At 36.3% G+C, this 14,034-nt stretch overlaps 1 protein-coding gene and 1 non-coding gene across 2 annotated transcripts; both read left to right on the top strand.

Moving 5' to 3' along the window:
- The first annotated feature begins 230 nt into the window (after positions 1–230).
- TRNAQ-CUG (transfer RNA glutamine (anticodon CUG)) lies at positions 231–302 on the top strand. Its single transcript has one exon. It is a non-coding gene; the product is annotated as a tRNA-Gln (tRNA).
- A 53-nt stretch (positions 303–355) lies between these two features.
- LOC147505051 (transcription factor-like protein) lies at positions 356–10,536 on the top strand. The gene is made up of 15 exons (XM_086557656.1): positions 356–685; positions 761–928; positions 1,032–1,100; positions 1,458–1,551; positions 1,712–1,812; positions 1,918–1,963; positions 2,045–2,104; positions 2,662–2,730; positions 3,765–3,848; positions 3,958–4,041; positions 5,609–5,694; positions 7,709–7,799; positions 9,528–9,608; positions 9,848–9,922; positions 10,005–10,536. The coding sequence occupies exons 1-15, from the start codon at positions 573–575 to the stop codon at positions 10,137–10,139; spliced, it is 1,356 nt and encodes a 451-aa protein (XP_086413782.1). The 5' UTR covers positions 356–572; the 3' UTR covers positions 10,140–10,536.
- The last annotated feature ends 3,498 nt before the right edge of the window (positions 10,537–14,034 follow it).

The raw sequence follows: 14,034 nt of genomic DNA, 5'->3' as shown, positions 1-14,034 counted from the left end.
TAAGAGACTGAGTAGGAGAAAAAAATAGGGAAAGAAAAAAGAGGAAAAGAGAGAGAGAGAGTTAGGAAGTCAGTAGTGAGAAAATCTAATCATACAATATCCATTATGACGTTCTATATAAAACCATAACAAGTTGTTTGTAAATATCTACGGTTCTTCATACATTCTTTTGTGCAATTACAACGAACGTTTGAATATAAACGTATTGGTGTTCCCAATTATAACGATCAGGTCCCATGGTCTAGCGGTTAGGACATTAGACTCTGAATCTAGTAACCCGAGTTCAAGTCTCGGTGGGACCTTTTTTCTCCCTTCATTTTTCGCCAAAATTCCACATTCTCCTCGCAAATATTTTGTGAACCCGGTTGAGTAATTAAACCCGTACAACCGTCCTCATCCACCCCTACAGCACATACAGAGATTCTAATTACTTATATTTAAACGGTATACAAACACGACACTCAACCCGGTTGTACAAAATCATTTCTCCCTTCCTTTATATGCAAAACTTGTTTGCACTTCAAGTCTGAGATAAAAAAAAAACACATTTTTGTTCTCGTTAAGATTCGAGGATGCCGCAAGTGAAAATAATAGCGAAAAATTTCATGGACATGGTAGCATCATTACCAGCATTAAAACTAGATAAATTATACGACAACACTTTCATATGTGAAGCTGTATTAAGGTTATTATCTTCTCTTGTCTTTATCATTATTTAATTATTATTATTGTTAATTTGTTTATTTTTTGTTATTACCAGGTCATTACCAGCTTTAGCTAAAAAATATGTGTTACAATTGTTATTTATTGATGTTACTGTTACTGGGAAGTCATTAGAAGAGTGGTTACTTCAAGATGGGTTTTCTAAACATAGAGTTGCTGTTGATAGATTGGTTCAGTTGAGAGTGTTTCTTGAATCTGTTGACAGGTATGCCGGCATTTCATTGTTTTTTAATTGAAATTTATGATTTTTTTTTTTTTTGTATTTGGTAGTATCTCATGTACAGGTATGGTTTCTGAATCTGTTTCAGGAAAAAGGATAGTAGCTACAGGTTGAATCCCAAGTTCCAAATTAATCTTCAGAAGTATTTAGTTCATGGGTGAGTCTCTCTCTCTCTCTTTTACATCCACTAGCAATTTTGTAGTACCATGTGTATTTAGCATCCAATTATAGTTGTGTGAATACTTGCACATGAACTCGGTCCTATGCCTTTGTGCCAAAATGGCACACATGCAAGGTGTTAAGCGGGTATGTGCCTAACTATATATCTTGCTACTTCAACTTTTCAATTGTTTCATCATGGCTGCACCCTTACATGGTTTAAATGTTCAATGATAATTCATATCCGTATATCCGTTTTGATTTTGGATTTAGATACATGCCAATAAGATGTCAACCAACTGCAGTATTCTCTCCAAAATTGTGTGATTGATGACCTTCATTGTTGGAACTGCAGTGGAGTTTTACCAAGAGAGCCAATGCCTTCAAGCATTACCGTTAGGCTCCCAACTTTAGAGGAGCTAGATGCCTATGCCCTTGAGCAATGGGAGGTACTGAACTCCAATCATTTTTTGTGACAATTCCTGTGTCTTTTGGAAGTCACTTATGTTCACATTTCCATTTAGATTTGTGTACTCAAATGAGAATGGTTTTGGCCTCTGGTTGAATGCCAGCTTATTCTTTCTGTTGATTTGAAATTTGGTGAATCAGTGCTTCCTGCTTCAACTCATTAGTTCATCCCAAGCGGAAAGGCCAACAAGTTTCAGCTCTTCTATGATGAAGATTTTCCAGCGAGGCCTCCTGAGTCAAAGGTCCAAATATTATCCTTTTAACTGGAATTTCTTACACATTTCTTATGTCAGAGAAATAGGACTTAATATCTGCGGTGATGACACAGACTAGTGTCTTTTCTACAGAGAGAAAGAAGCTCCAAGATTAACTGTGAATGGCTTTCAGTTCCTGGTGTGTATTACTTAAAAACCATAAATGTATAATACAATGTGCAGTAGTTATATGTACTAATGCAAAATGCGTAAATTGCAGTTGTTGGATACAAATGCACAGCTTTGGTACATAATCAGGGAATACATCTCCAATTCCGAGGTATGTTTCACATTTTGAATGTGCTGGCCTCACATTCTGTAGCTTCAGATGGTTGACAAACTCAGTTAGACCCTTTATTTATGGTTGAAGATTCAAGTGTACTTCCCAAAAGATAAATGAGATTTAACATGTGGAGTTAAACCCTTGTAACTCTGTACCTTAACTTCGACATTGACTCTAAATCTTTTATTTTTTTCCTTTTTATTTCCCTCTTTTTCTCCCCCAACCCTCCACATTGACACAACACTTTTTTTTTTCTTTCCTTTACTCTCTCTCCCTCTCCCTCTCCCACCCAGTCACAAGTACACCCATTTAGGAGAACCTTGGGTATTACTCATTGATAGTTTAAGTGTGCATGCGTGCACGTGCATGTTCTTTTTATGTTTTGTTTCCATGAAGTTTATCTCCTTCAAAAGTTACTTTTCCTATGAAGTTAGCTATCTATATTATGCCAAGAAGACTATCTAAGTTATATTGGTTTCTGTTGTAAGCCTTGGAGTGACTCTTTCATTTAGTGGTTCTGTAATGCTCCGCTCTCTTTTTTTCTAATGGTGCAGGATCGAGGTGTGGATCCTGCAGATCTGATTTCATTTCTCTTGGAACTTAGTTTCCATGTCACTGGTGAGGTATGAAGTGGATCGCTTTCTTTAGTGATTGCTGTTCACCTATATTAACAGCATAATCTGCTAATTAAATACAGTTTATACTGGCAGTGTGTATGCATTGATTTTCTCATGTTCGAGGCGTTAATATTTTTTCCCCCTTGAGAGTTGAAACATTCTATATTTTGTTGCAGAGTTTCAATGAATTATATCAATATTACTTCATTATGTTATTTTCGATTTGTATACTTTCTAATTTCTATTAAGTGAAGAGAGCATACAATGTAAAATTAGGGCCTTTTTCAGATCATTAACTTTAAGAAGTTGATTAGTGATTACCTTAAGCTGAGCATAGAAAGAAAAAAAAAGAGTGAGAAAGAAAGAAATTCTATCACTGTTAGTTTGTTACCATGCTGCAGACGCTGGAATTGTGCCTAGGCGCGGTTACTTATTGTAGCATGATTTGGTTCCCTCTTTACTACCCATATCAAAGAAGGGGTTGTTGCCAAATATAACACATATATTATTTTGTTATTTTAAAAGCAAAGCAGTTTTGGATATAAAACCTGAAAGTAACTGTACCAAAGGAAAGTTACTTTTGCTGTTATCTGTGTCATAGAAATATACAATACGTATGTGCTTTGGAAGATCTTGGCGAGAACATTCTTATGGTGCCACTTCTATTAAATATGTCCCGTGAATTGGAATTGTAGAATATTGAAATTGAAGAAGTAGAAGTTCATTTATTAATTATCAAATAAAAAAGTTTGTTTAGACTACCCATTCCTAGATATTTTGAAAAACCGTTGAGTGCATGAGAGAGAGAGAGAGAGAGAGAGAGAGAGAGAGAGAGAGAGAGAGAGAGAGATTATCCTGAAAAAATATATTTGGATTAAAGTCACCTTATCGAAAGTTTTGTCGTAACCACTGTCTAGATGATTATTCCGAGGTGTCAGTTAGGCTCTCTAAACCTGGACTCATGGTGAGACAGTTATTAGATGGTAACTGCAATAACAAAAAGCTGTCACTGACTCGTCTTGCTGTTTTTTTATTATTAGGCATACAATGTAAACACCTTGACTGACATTCAGAGAAGTACCATAAAGGATCTTGCAGACTTAGGATTGGTTAAACTTCAGCAGGTACAATTCCTTGTACTTTTGTCATAGATTATGAATAATACTTTTCACCAGTGCTCTAGGAATGTTCCATATACAGCTACAACTAATTGCCGAAAATTTATTTTTTCAGGGTAGGAAAGAGAGTTGGTTCATTCCTACTAAATTGGTCACCAATCTTTCTGTGAGTTTGTCTGATTCGTCGTCACGCAAGCAGGTATACTCTTTCAACTAATCTTTTGTTTTTCAGATTGTGCTGTGGTGAATGGTATATTACTTTTTTTTTTATTGGTAATGGTATATTACTATATTGTTCTTATATGTAGTCTGTGATTTTAAAGGTTAATAACCGCTTTATGATTTTGATATCTGACACTGTTGAACCACATTAGATTCTTTCACCATGTATCCATGTGCAGATTGTATATATGATGCATATCTATGCCTAGGTCTACAAACTATGTATGTGAATGGGTGCTTGTATTATAGATTTGACCTTAAAAAACTTTTCTTAAAGCTTTATTAATGTGCCAGTTATAAGTCAGTTATTTTCTCCTTGGAGATGTGTTTACTTACCCTGTACTCAGATCTATAAACAGGGGGAGGAATATGTGTCTTTTCAGAAAATCAAAATCATTTGATCAGGAGAAATTGCCTTGGGGACACCCAAATTGAAAAGCAGAACGGTTTGTCTAAGATAACAGCTCTGGTTACAGTGACTAATTAAGGGGCAGGAGTGATAGCCTACTCCCTGGATTACCTTGAGAAATGCCTGGTGGGTGGACAGGACTCCGTGCTGCCTAGGACCACTTGAAGGGCAGTGAACACCACATTAGCAAAAAATAAAAAATAAAAAATGGTGACACATGCACCCTGATTTGGTATTAAGTGGTGGCTATGCATTCAAAGGCTTGCAAAGGCTATGACCAAGGTTTCAGTGTCAGCCCAAGCGCCTTATGCCTAAGGGCATTGTCTAGTGTCACCTAGGCTTACCTCCAGTTCCTAGTTAGAGTCCGTGTCTTTAACTACGTAGAGTGGTTGAAGATTACACTCTGTTAAGATATTATCTGGAACAATCACCCAAGAATAGATTTGGTTTTCCTTTTTAATCTTTGAAGGGTTTACTGTTCAATTGCAATGTGGTTGACCTGGCCACCAAGTTTCTTGTTTCTCCAAAACATCGACTTACCTTTAATGATTCCTGAGTTATATTTTACGTTCAAGATCAAGTTGAAGGGCGAAGGACTTGAGTCGCAAGTTGGAGTCGTACTTGTACCAGTTCTTGTACCTTGCCTGGTGTGATGGAAAATCACAATTTCATTGTGTTTGGATGACTTTCTTAGGAAGTTCTTGTGGAAATAAAAATCGCAGAAAACCCTATTGCTAGAAACTATGGTTTCTACTAACTACGAGAAATGGGCGATGTCACGATGATGAAATGTATTCTTTTTGGTTGAAATGAGTGATGTGTGTTTCTATATCTTCTCATTTTCCTTCGGCAATATTCTAAATTACAAAAAAGTTGTTTGTTTTCGGTAAAAAAAACCCCTACAAACGAGTAGTATGACCATCAAGATGTCATGTCGATGGTCCCCTTTATTGTTATAGTTCTAGTAGTATGACTATCAAGTTTTTGCACATACATTGCTTGCGGACAACCAGACCATTTAATCCATATACATCAATGTCTTCCCTTCCTCTACTTGCAGTTAATCACAAATTATCTTTTTCTCCAAATGTTTATAAACAAGGTTATGGTGACATCTGTTTAAATGTCTGCACAGGGATTTGTAGTGGTGGAAACAAACTTTAGGACATATGCTTACTCAACCTCTAAACTACATTGCGAGATTTTACGCCTCTTTTCAAGGTATACCTATCCTATTTCAGACATGGTTTCCTGGTATTATGTTTCATCAACTTAAATATTGTTTATTTATTCACTATTAATAGGACATATCACTCAGCTTAGAATGAAATTATGTCAATGTGGTCTTATGAAAATAGTTCTGAAATTTTCATGTGTTTTGTGAAATTATATTGGAAACTTGGATTGATTTGACTACACATTGTGCCTGGGTTTGTGAATTCTAAGCTTGGAGATATTTAGTCAATGTGGAAAGGAACACATGCAAGTTGATGTGGTTATCTATAAAATATGTGGAAGGGAACTTTTGTTTCTCTGATATGATAGTAATCCCTCTTATGTAACAAAGACAAATAGGTGCCTCAGTGTGACAGGTGCATGGATTAGACATTTTAATATGTATAAAACTGATTCACCAACCCTAATGAAGTGTAGGCAGGGATGGGACGCAACCTCAAATACATACTCTAGAAATAGTTAACCTTTCTCTCTCTCTCTCTCTCAGGACCAGCGCAGTACTTGATGAAATGATTGACAAACATGAAACTAATTTGTGCTTCCAACATTAGACTGAGGGCCAAAAAGAAACACCTCGTATGTTACAACGAAAAGAAGTGGTCAAACTCTAGAAGAACATTATCCTTCCAACATATTACATTGAGAGTCATTAGTGTTATTGTGCTACTAAGTAGTAATATGCCCCATAAGCAGAGAATCTGACAACAGAAAACACATTTAAAAACAATGGCTGTAAACAGTTCAGTTATTGCATCATACAGATTGATAAACTTATCTACATCCAATGTGAAAGTTGCTTTTCCGTGTGGTGTGAGTCTTTGGGTTGTATGTTAACTATTGATTACCTCAGGAAAAGAAATTCCAAGGATTTTTTGGTCAATTTCTGTCCTATGTTTTAACTGAGGGTGAGTCAGTGGATCATACCCTTTTATTTTGGCGAGTTTGGAGTAGGTTCTTTTGTTTGCCCAGGGTCAGTGAAGGTACTTATAGCCTTTTGGAACATGGATATTCACTCTCGGAAAGGAAAATGTCTATGGAGCATGTTACCCTTCGCAATCTATGTGGGGGTGTGTGGATGGAGAGAAATAGAAGGTATTTTGAAGGTTTGGAGGCGTCTTTGGTTATGAAAATTATAGGTCTTTTCTTCTTCTGGTCGAAGGTGCATGAAGAGAATTGCGATGATCCCTTTGAACACTTTGTTTGTAGATGGGAAGCCAATATGTTTTAATTTGGAGACCTACATTGTTCATTGTTCACGTGTATTCTTATTCTTTTTTTGCTGTGCTACGTGGACAAACCATATTTCAAAGATACTTTGTGTCGGATACGCATCCACGTGTCCGTGTCGGACACACACGGACACAGATTATATGTGATATACCTCAATTTTTGAGATTTTGGCGTGTCAGACGCTTTGTATCCGTGTCGGATACGGACATAAGTATCCGTGTCAATGTAACTTAGCTTTTTTGTTTTCTTGATTTCTAGTAACCATATGATACTTTACCAATAAAAAAAATAAATCATTTCAAGGATCAACTACCCCCTTAATGATATTTACACAATAATTTAAACTCTCGACGCTAACCAAAATGCTGTCTCCTGAAACACCAGCATAAACTGCCAAGGTATCGATGACTGTATGGGCGGATTACAAAATTTACAAAGGGGCAACGAAAATGTCTACACCTGATATATTCAATGCCAATATCTGGAAGCGAAATTTTGTTGCATCTTGTACTATGAACAATTTCCTGTTAGATATATGTTATCTAGACCTACCTTACTTTATCCAAGAAATGAATGAGCATACATTAATTCGAAAATCTGTAGCATCAATATTCGTTTAGTGGACATTTATGGAAGTGCCTAACAATGGACTCCCAGGCCAAGCATGGTCAATTGGTGTTGGTCTCCACTTAATAGTAAAAGATCTTTTTATCTTTGTTTTTCGTTCTTGATAGCAGAATTGATGTAAATCTCAATTATATTGCTGCAGAGTGGAATATCAACTTCCAAACCTTATTGTTGGAGCAATAACAAAAGAGAATTTATATACTGCTTTTGAGAATGGCATCACATCTGAGCAGGTTAGGGCCGATTTCTGTGTCTTGTGTCTTGTTTCTTCTGGTTATTCTTTCTTTCTTTTTGTTTTTTATCCCCTGTTTATTGCATTGATTTTTTGTTTCTCATTTTCTTCTGTTTTTGTTTATGTTTTTTGGCTTTTTACAAAGCTAGCAGTAATCTGCTCTTTGATGAGTCCTTTGTTTAGTGTCTTGCAAGAGTGTTCTGATTTGTACATATTCTTACTCTGCATTCAAAGAATTTCTAGGTATAACATTGGCATATCTTCACCTCTTCCCCTGTCTTGGTATTCCATACTTATGCCACACAAAACTGCCACCCGGCCAGACTAATTGCATAGCTTTTTTTTTTTATCAGTTTTTAGAAAACCGGACTGGACCTGTGGTTGGAGCAGGTTGAACTGGGAACCAAACATTTAACGGTGCTAAAAACAAGAGAAAATGATTGGAACCGTCAGTTCAGTTCAAACCAACGGCTGAACCGGTAAACCAGTGAACCAACCAACCAGTGTGAACCAATTCTCTAATAGGATAAATACAATTTTGAGGTTCTCAATCTTTTTAATATAGAAATGTAACTGAACAAATTCCTAAAAAATATCCAAAATTCACCATTCAAGATTTTTTATTTTTATTTTTTGGTAACTACCATTCAAAGATGATATGCGTATGATAATGCATTGTAATTACAAGAATGTTTCTCGTATAAGTGATTCTATAGTAGAATTATTTTTGGTTGCTTTATTGGTAATGATTTACTTAGACCTTTATGATCAATAATTCGAACTTGCTTTTCATTTTGTCAAAATTTTTGTATTGAAAATTGTATGCATCTTTATCTATGTATTAAAATTAATTATGAAGTATAAAAAACAATAGTAAATAAAGACAAACTTCTCCAACCGGATCAAGCCTAGGTTGAATCAGGTCCAACTGTTTTAACTAGAAAATCGGTTCGGTAACCAGTCCGGTTTTTAAAACATTGCTTCTTATGCTTGGGGTTAGCATAGAATGATGGGGACGGCCTTAATTTTGTGTTGGAAAAACCAGTGAATTGGGTTGAGGGCAGATAAAAGCAGATGTGAGGACTTGGCCCCCTTCCTTTTCTAATGTCTATCTATTTTCTTTATTCATCTGCCCACTTATTTGGTTTTGTACTTTTTCTCAAAAAACACACGTCAGCTGTATTTACAGTAGTTTCTTGCATTTGATTTGTCTAAGTGAAAATTTTCTGCAATGTGAATTTGTTATCAACATCTATGCGTTTGAGGTGATGTTCTCATGCGATTATTATCTAGAAAAAGTTGGCCTTCCCATGTATGTCGAGGTGCACATTGTTAGGTTGTGATGCATTTAACAAAATAAACAATCAATTTTTTGTTATCTTTTTATGTTAAAGGTGATTATGCCATCACTTGCCCCCCCCCCCCCCAAAATCGAACCTAGTTTGCCTATCTTTCTCAACCTCCATGATTTACTCTAATGACATCCCTAGTCCCTACAATGTTTAAAGGCCAGAAGAGTAAAATATTCCTTCCCAGGACCACTCTTACGTTGCTTGATAGCTGTGATGCTTCTTCATAATCAATACATAAGAGAACGGAAAACTTTCCGTCATATTTTGGTGCCGATTTATGAAAAACGTTTTATTTTTGCGTTAGTATTTAAACCAGAGCTATTCAACTCGTTAAAATTTTGAAGTCATTCACTGATTTGTTAAATTTGGCATTGCAGATAATCTCTTTCCTGCAACAAAATGCGCATCCTCGTGTTGCAGAAAAAACCCCATCTGTACCCGAGAACGTTACAGACCAGGTACCTATTGTTCTTAAAGTTAAAAAAATTTCAAAGAGATTTGAAAGCTGCTCTCCCATATCTGAGGTCTTCACCTATGTCTGTTTGGAGACCCCAATGTACTAGTAGCTATAGTGATAACTGAATCATTTATATGCCTTTACATTGTGTGCATCTCTTTTTGCATAATTCTTCGACTAGCACAGGGTGTCAGTGTTTATGATATGTTGATGGGTGGAAATATGCTTTGATTTGGACAGATTCGTCTGTGGGAAGCAGATCTGAATAGAGTGGAGATAACCCCTTCACATTTCTACGATGAATTCCCCTCTAGGGTATCAGTTTCATATTTCGCTGCTGTTCTAACTTTTCAAGATAATACTTATTGGATCTATGACGCGAGCTTTTTTCTTGCAGGATGTTTTTGAATCTTCTTGTGATTATGCCAGAGACAATGGTGGTCTGTTATGGGAAGATTCGAAGAAGATGCTTCTTGTAGTCAAAGCAGAAATACACATGCAGATGCGAGAGTACTTACGCAGTCAGAAGTAGTCTCACCCGAATGACTTGAAGCGAAATGGACTTATATACAAGCATTCAAAGGAGTGTTGCGAAGGGTGTCCTTCATTTCAACAGGATATCTAGCGTTTTTGAAATAATAACATGATGAAAGCTCAACCTTGCTTAAACGTATAGTGATCCATGTTACCATGTGGCTTGTTGCAACCATGTGATTTCTACTTTCATTCCAAGCTTAACTATCAGAAGAAAGAGTCGAGACAATGATGATCAATCAATCCACAATTATCCATAACGGCATTTTACACATTGTATACCAGGAAAGAAATCAGCTCATTAAACCAAAACAGAGAAAGGAAAGACTTCTTCACTGTGCATCTTGTATATTATAATCAAGGCAAGCTAGTAAAGTTAATTTCATTATTTTTTTTGCATTTTCGTCTGATTATTTTTTCAGTTCATGGAAGGTTATGAGAAATTGAGAAGTGCCTATAAAATGCATCTGTAACCTGGTGATGCTTGAGAAAGGAACATGCGATCATTCTAAGGAAAACTATCTAAAGAACTCCAACTAACTAAACCAAAAAAAATACGAACAGGATTGTAAATTCCCATTTTTACTACGTAAGTGCGTTCAGGGGCGTTCACCCAGGCATTGCTGTGGAGCAGCATTAGTGGATGGAAGCTTTACATCTCTGATTTTCTGCAGACGTCCTTTCTGCAAATCCTCTTGTATACTATTCTCGCAACAACCTTGAAGATGAAGATATTCAGGGTGAGGACATCCATTGAGAATGGCGCACAAGGCTTCATTGGTGATACAAGTTACGGAGAGACGGAGGCCACGTAATTCAGTCATGTTTTCAGCAATGACAAATGCAACTTCGTCATCGTGGAATCTTACACGAGCTAATATACTTCAATTGTTTGCATGAAACACATACCCAATCTTGCGGCATAAGACTATCTTCCAAGAAAGGGAGTCGAGCGCAAGCTCCAACCAATGATGCTGAAGTAAATTTATTTATACAAGCTAGTCGAAGAGATTTCAGAGATTTTCCGGATTTCTCAACAACATGGTGTAAGTTCATCCTCACACACCATGGTTCTTCGAGGGAGATTTCTATTAGTTGCCCACAGCTTCTTTGACCGTTCGATGGATATTGTGATCTCTTATGCACAATTTTGGGAAAGCTAGAGAACGATAAAGACTAGGGTCTTTTGCAAGTTGTTGCCACAAAGTACATACGTGTTGAGCGTAAAATAGGAGTTTGGACTTTGGAGAATATGAGAAACATAATATCATGAGGCATATCAAGCCAGTTTCTTTCTCCTTAGTTTTTTCCTCCCAAGCTATTCTTCTTTTCTTCATTGCCTCGTTAAGCGGTTAAGGGCAGGGCTTGTTTGCCATGTATTTTTATTCCCTAGAATTTAGGAACATTTCTTTGTTGGACCAAACTAAATAAATACTGTAACCTTCCTTTATTAATCAAAAAGTTTGTACGTATACCGATAGGCATAGTGTAAAATATCGCAATAAATATTGAGATTTCAATAAAAAATATATAAATATCGCAATAAGTTTAGAGATATATACAATTGTAAATATTGGCGATATTTTAACAACATTTTTGATATTTTTGAAATTTTAAGATATATTACGATATTTGGGGATATTTGACAATATTTTGTTTAGATAACAATTTTATTTAATATTTATCATTATATTTCGAATAAATATAAATAAAATAACAAAAAATATTCACAATATTTATGATATTTTAGATATATCTACTATATTTGCATATCAAACAATATAAAATATCTCCAAAGAGAGAAACATATCCACGATACATATCAAGAAATTGAGTATCGATAAACACCCATATTCTGATATTTTATACTATGCCATTAAGTATAAAGATAATGACCAAAAAATACATTGAACTTTGCACTTGGTTTCAAAATAGACAACGTACTTTGCTTTTATTCAAATAAACATTGTACTTTCACAAAGTTTCAATTTAGGCATTCCGTCCAATTAATTGGATGTCCAGCCGTTAAAAATTTCTCCAATTCTAATTTGCCTATGTGGCAGTTGTTTAGACCATGAGGTGGCATTCATTCAATATTTCGACACGCCAACTCATCAAATTACAAATGATCGATATTTCGACACACCAACATTTTGACATTTTGATATTTCAACACGCCAACTCATCAAATTACAACTGATATATCGGTCCAAATGTTGATATTTTGAATTTGTGTGTCAAAATATTGAAATGTTGGCGTGTTAAAATGTCGGCGTGTCGAAATGTTGATCAACTATAATTTGATGAGTTGGTGTGTCGAAATGTTGAATGAATGCCACCTCATGGTCTAAACAACTGCCACATAGGCAAATTAGAATTGGGGAAATTTTTAACGGCTGGACATCCAATTAATTGGACGGAATGCCTAAATTAAAACTTTGTGAAAGTACAATGTTTATTTGAATAAAAAAAAAAGTACATTGTCTGTTTTGAAACCAAGTGCAAAGTTCAATGTATTTTTTGGTCATTATCTCTTAAGTATACTACAAAACTTTATTAATAAAAAAGCCAAGATTTGCATTCCTACCACTTGTGTATCGAAAAATTGAAACGAGTCGCTTGCATATGTTGGCGCACAAAATTGACACTGAAGAAGGATATATCTGGCCAAGTTAGTGTCAGATACTGAAGTGCTCCCAGTCTCCCACCAAACTACTATAATGTGTCGGGTCATGGTTAGGAGTGTCATCCACTTTTATTTATCTTCCCTTTATATCTAAGGGTGTGGATATAGGTTTGCACCCACTCATTTGTGCGATCACGATCACGAGCATACTAAGAATGAGACCCTCGTTGAATCGAGTTACTTCGATCCCCAAAAAATAATGCATGAAGAGAGTCCTTAAGAGAAATTATGCAATAAACCAAGTCATGAAGACAGGTTGGTTACCTGTAAGAATCACTTCGTCCACATATACCAAAAGTAGTAAAGTGCCGGGAGAAGAGTGGCAAATAAATAAGGGCAGAAATGGCAGATCAGCCGCGCTGCAAAAGAAACCAAGGCCAAGGAGATATTTTGCTTAGACGGTCGAACCAAGCACGAGGGGCCTGCTTTAGACCATAAAGGCTCGTTTCAGTCTGCAAACACCATTAGGGTGAGTGGAGTCCTTGAATCCTGGCGGTGGCTCCATGAAGACCGGTTCATTAAGAAACCAATGTTAAAAGGCATTCTTTACAACGAGTTGTTGGATTGACCAACCTTTGACAGTGGATAGATCCTGGTTAGATAACCGGAGAAAAAATCTCAGAAAAATCAACCCCATTAACTTGATTGAAACCTTTGGCCACAATACGTACCCTAGCTAGGATGATCAAGAGACCCATCAGGCAGAAGGTTTTGCTTTGAACACTATCTATTCCGGGACATGATTCCATATGTGATCCTTGTTAGAATAGTTGTATGAATACAAAGAACTAAAAGTAGAAACAGTAAGGAACAATGAGAATGAAGAAACAAGGACGGATTAACCAAGGCGGATTAAGTCGCCCTTAAGGAAAGATTTAGCCCCTTCCAATGGTGCGGATTCAAGTGGCGTCTTCCCTCCACCGAGATTCAATGGTTAACAATGACTGACTTTGCACTAGAACGCACTACCCTCTGAACAAAGATATAACTCTCTCTCGGTGACGGAAGAAGAAAGAAGAAAAGGACCGGTTTGAGTTTTACGTTTCTCGAGTTGAGTTTCGATCAAGTCTATTTTCTCTATGGACTCCACAAAATCCTATTTATAGAGGTTAGGAGAAAGAGAGACCAACTCCTAATAGAACAATCGAAACTTGTCGCCAAGAAAAAGGCAAAACAAGTTTAAAGCTATTGGTCAAACCACTACCCA

This window comes from Coptis chinensis, chromosome 4 (genome assembly GCF_015680905.1).
Source record: "Coptis chinensis isolate HL-2020 chromosome 4, ASM1568090v1, whole genome shotgun sequence".
NCBI classification, from domain to species: Eukaryota; Viridiplantae; Streptophyta; class Magnoliopsida; order Ranunculales; family Ranunculaceae; genus Coptis; species Coptis chinensis.
The sequence above is the reverse complement of the archived record's forward strand: the minus strand, read 5'-3'. Positions and strand labels throughout refer to the sequence as shown.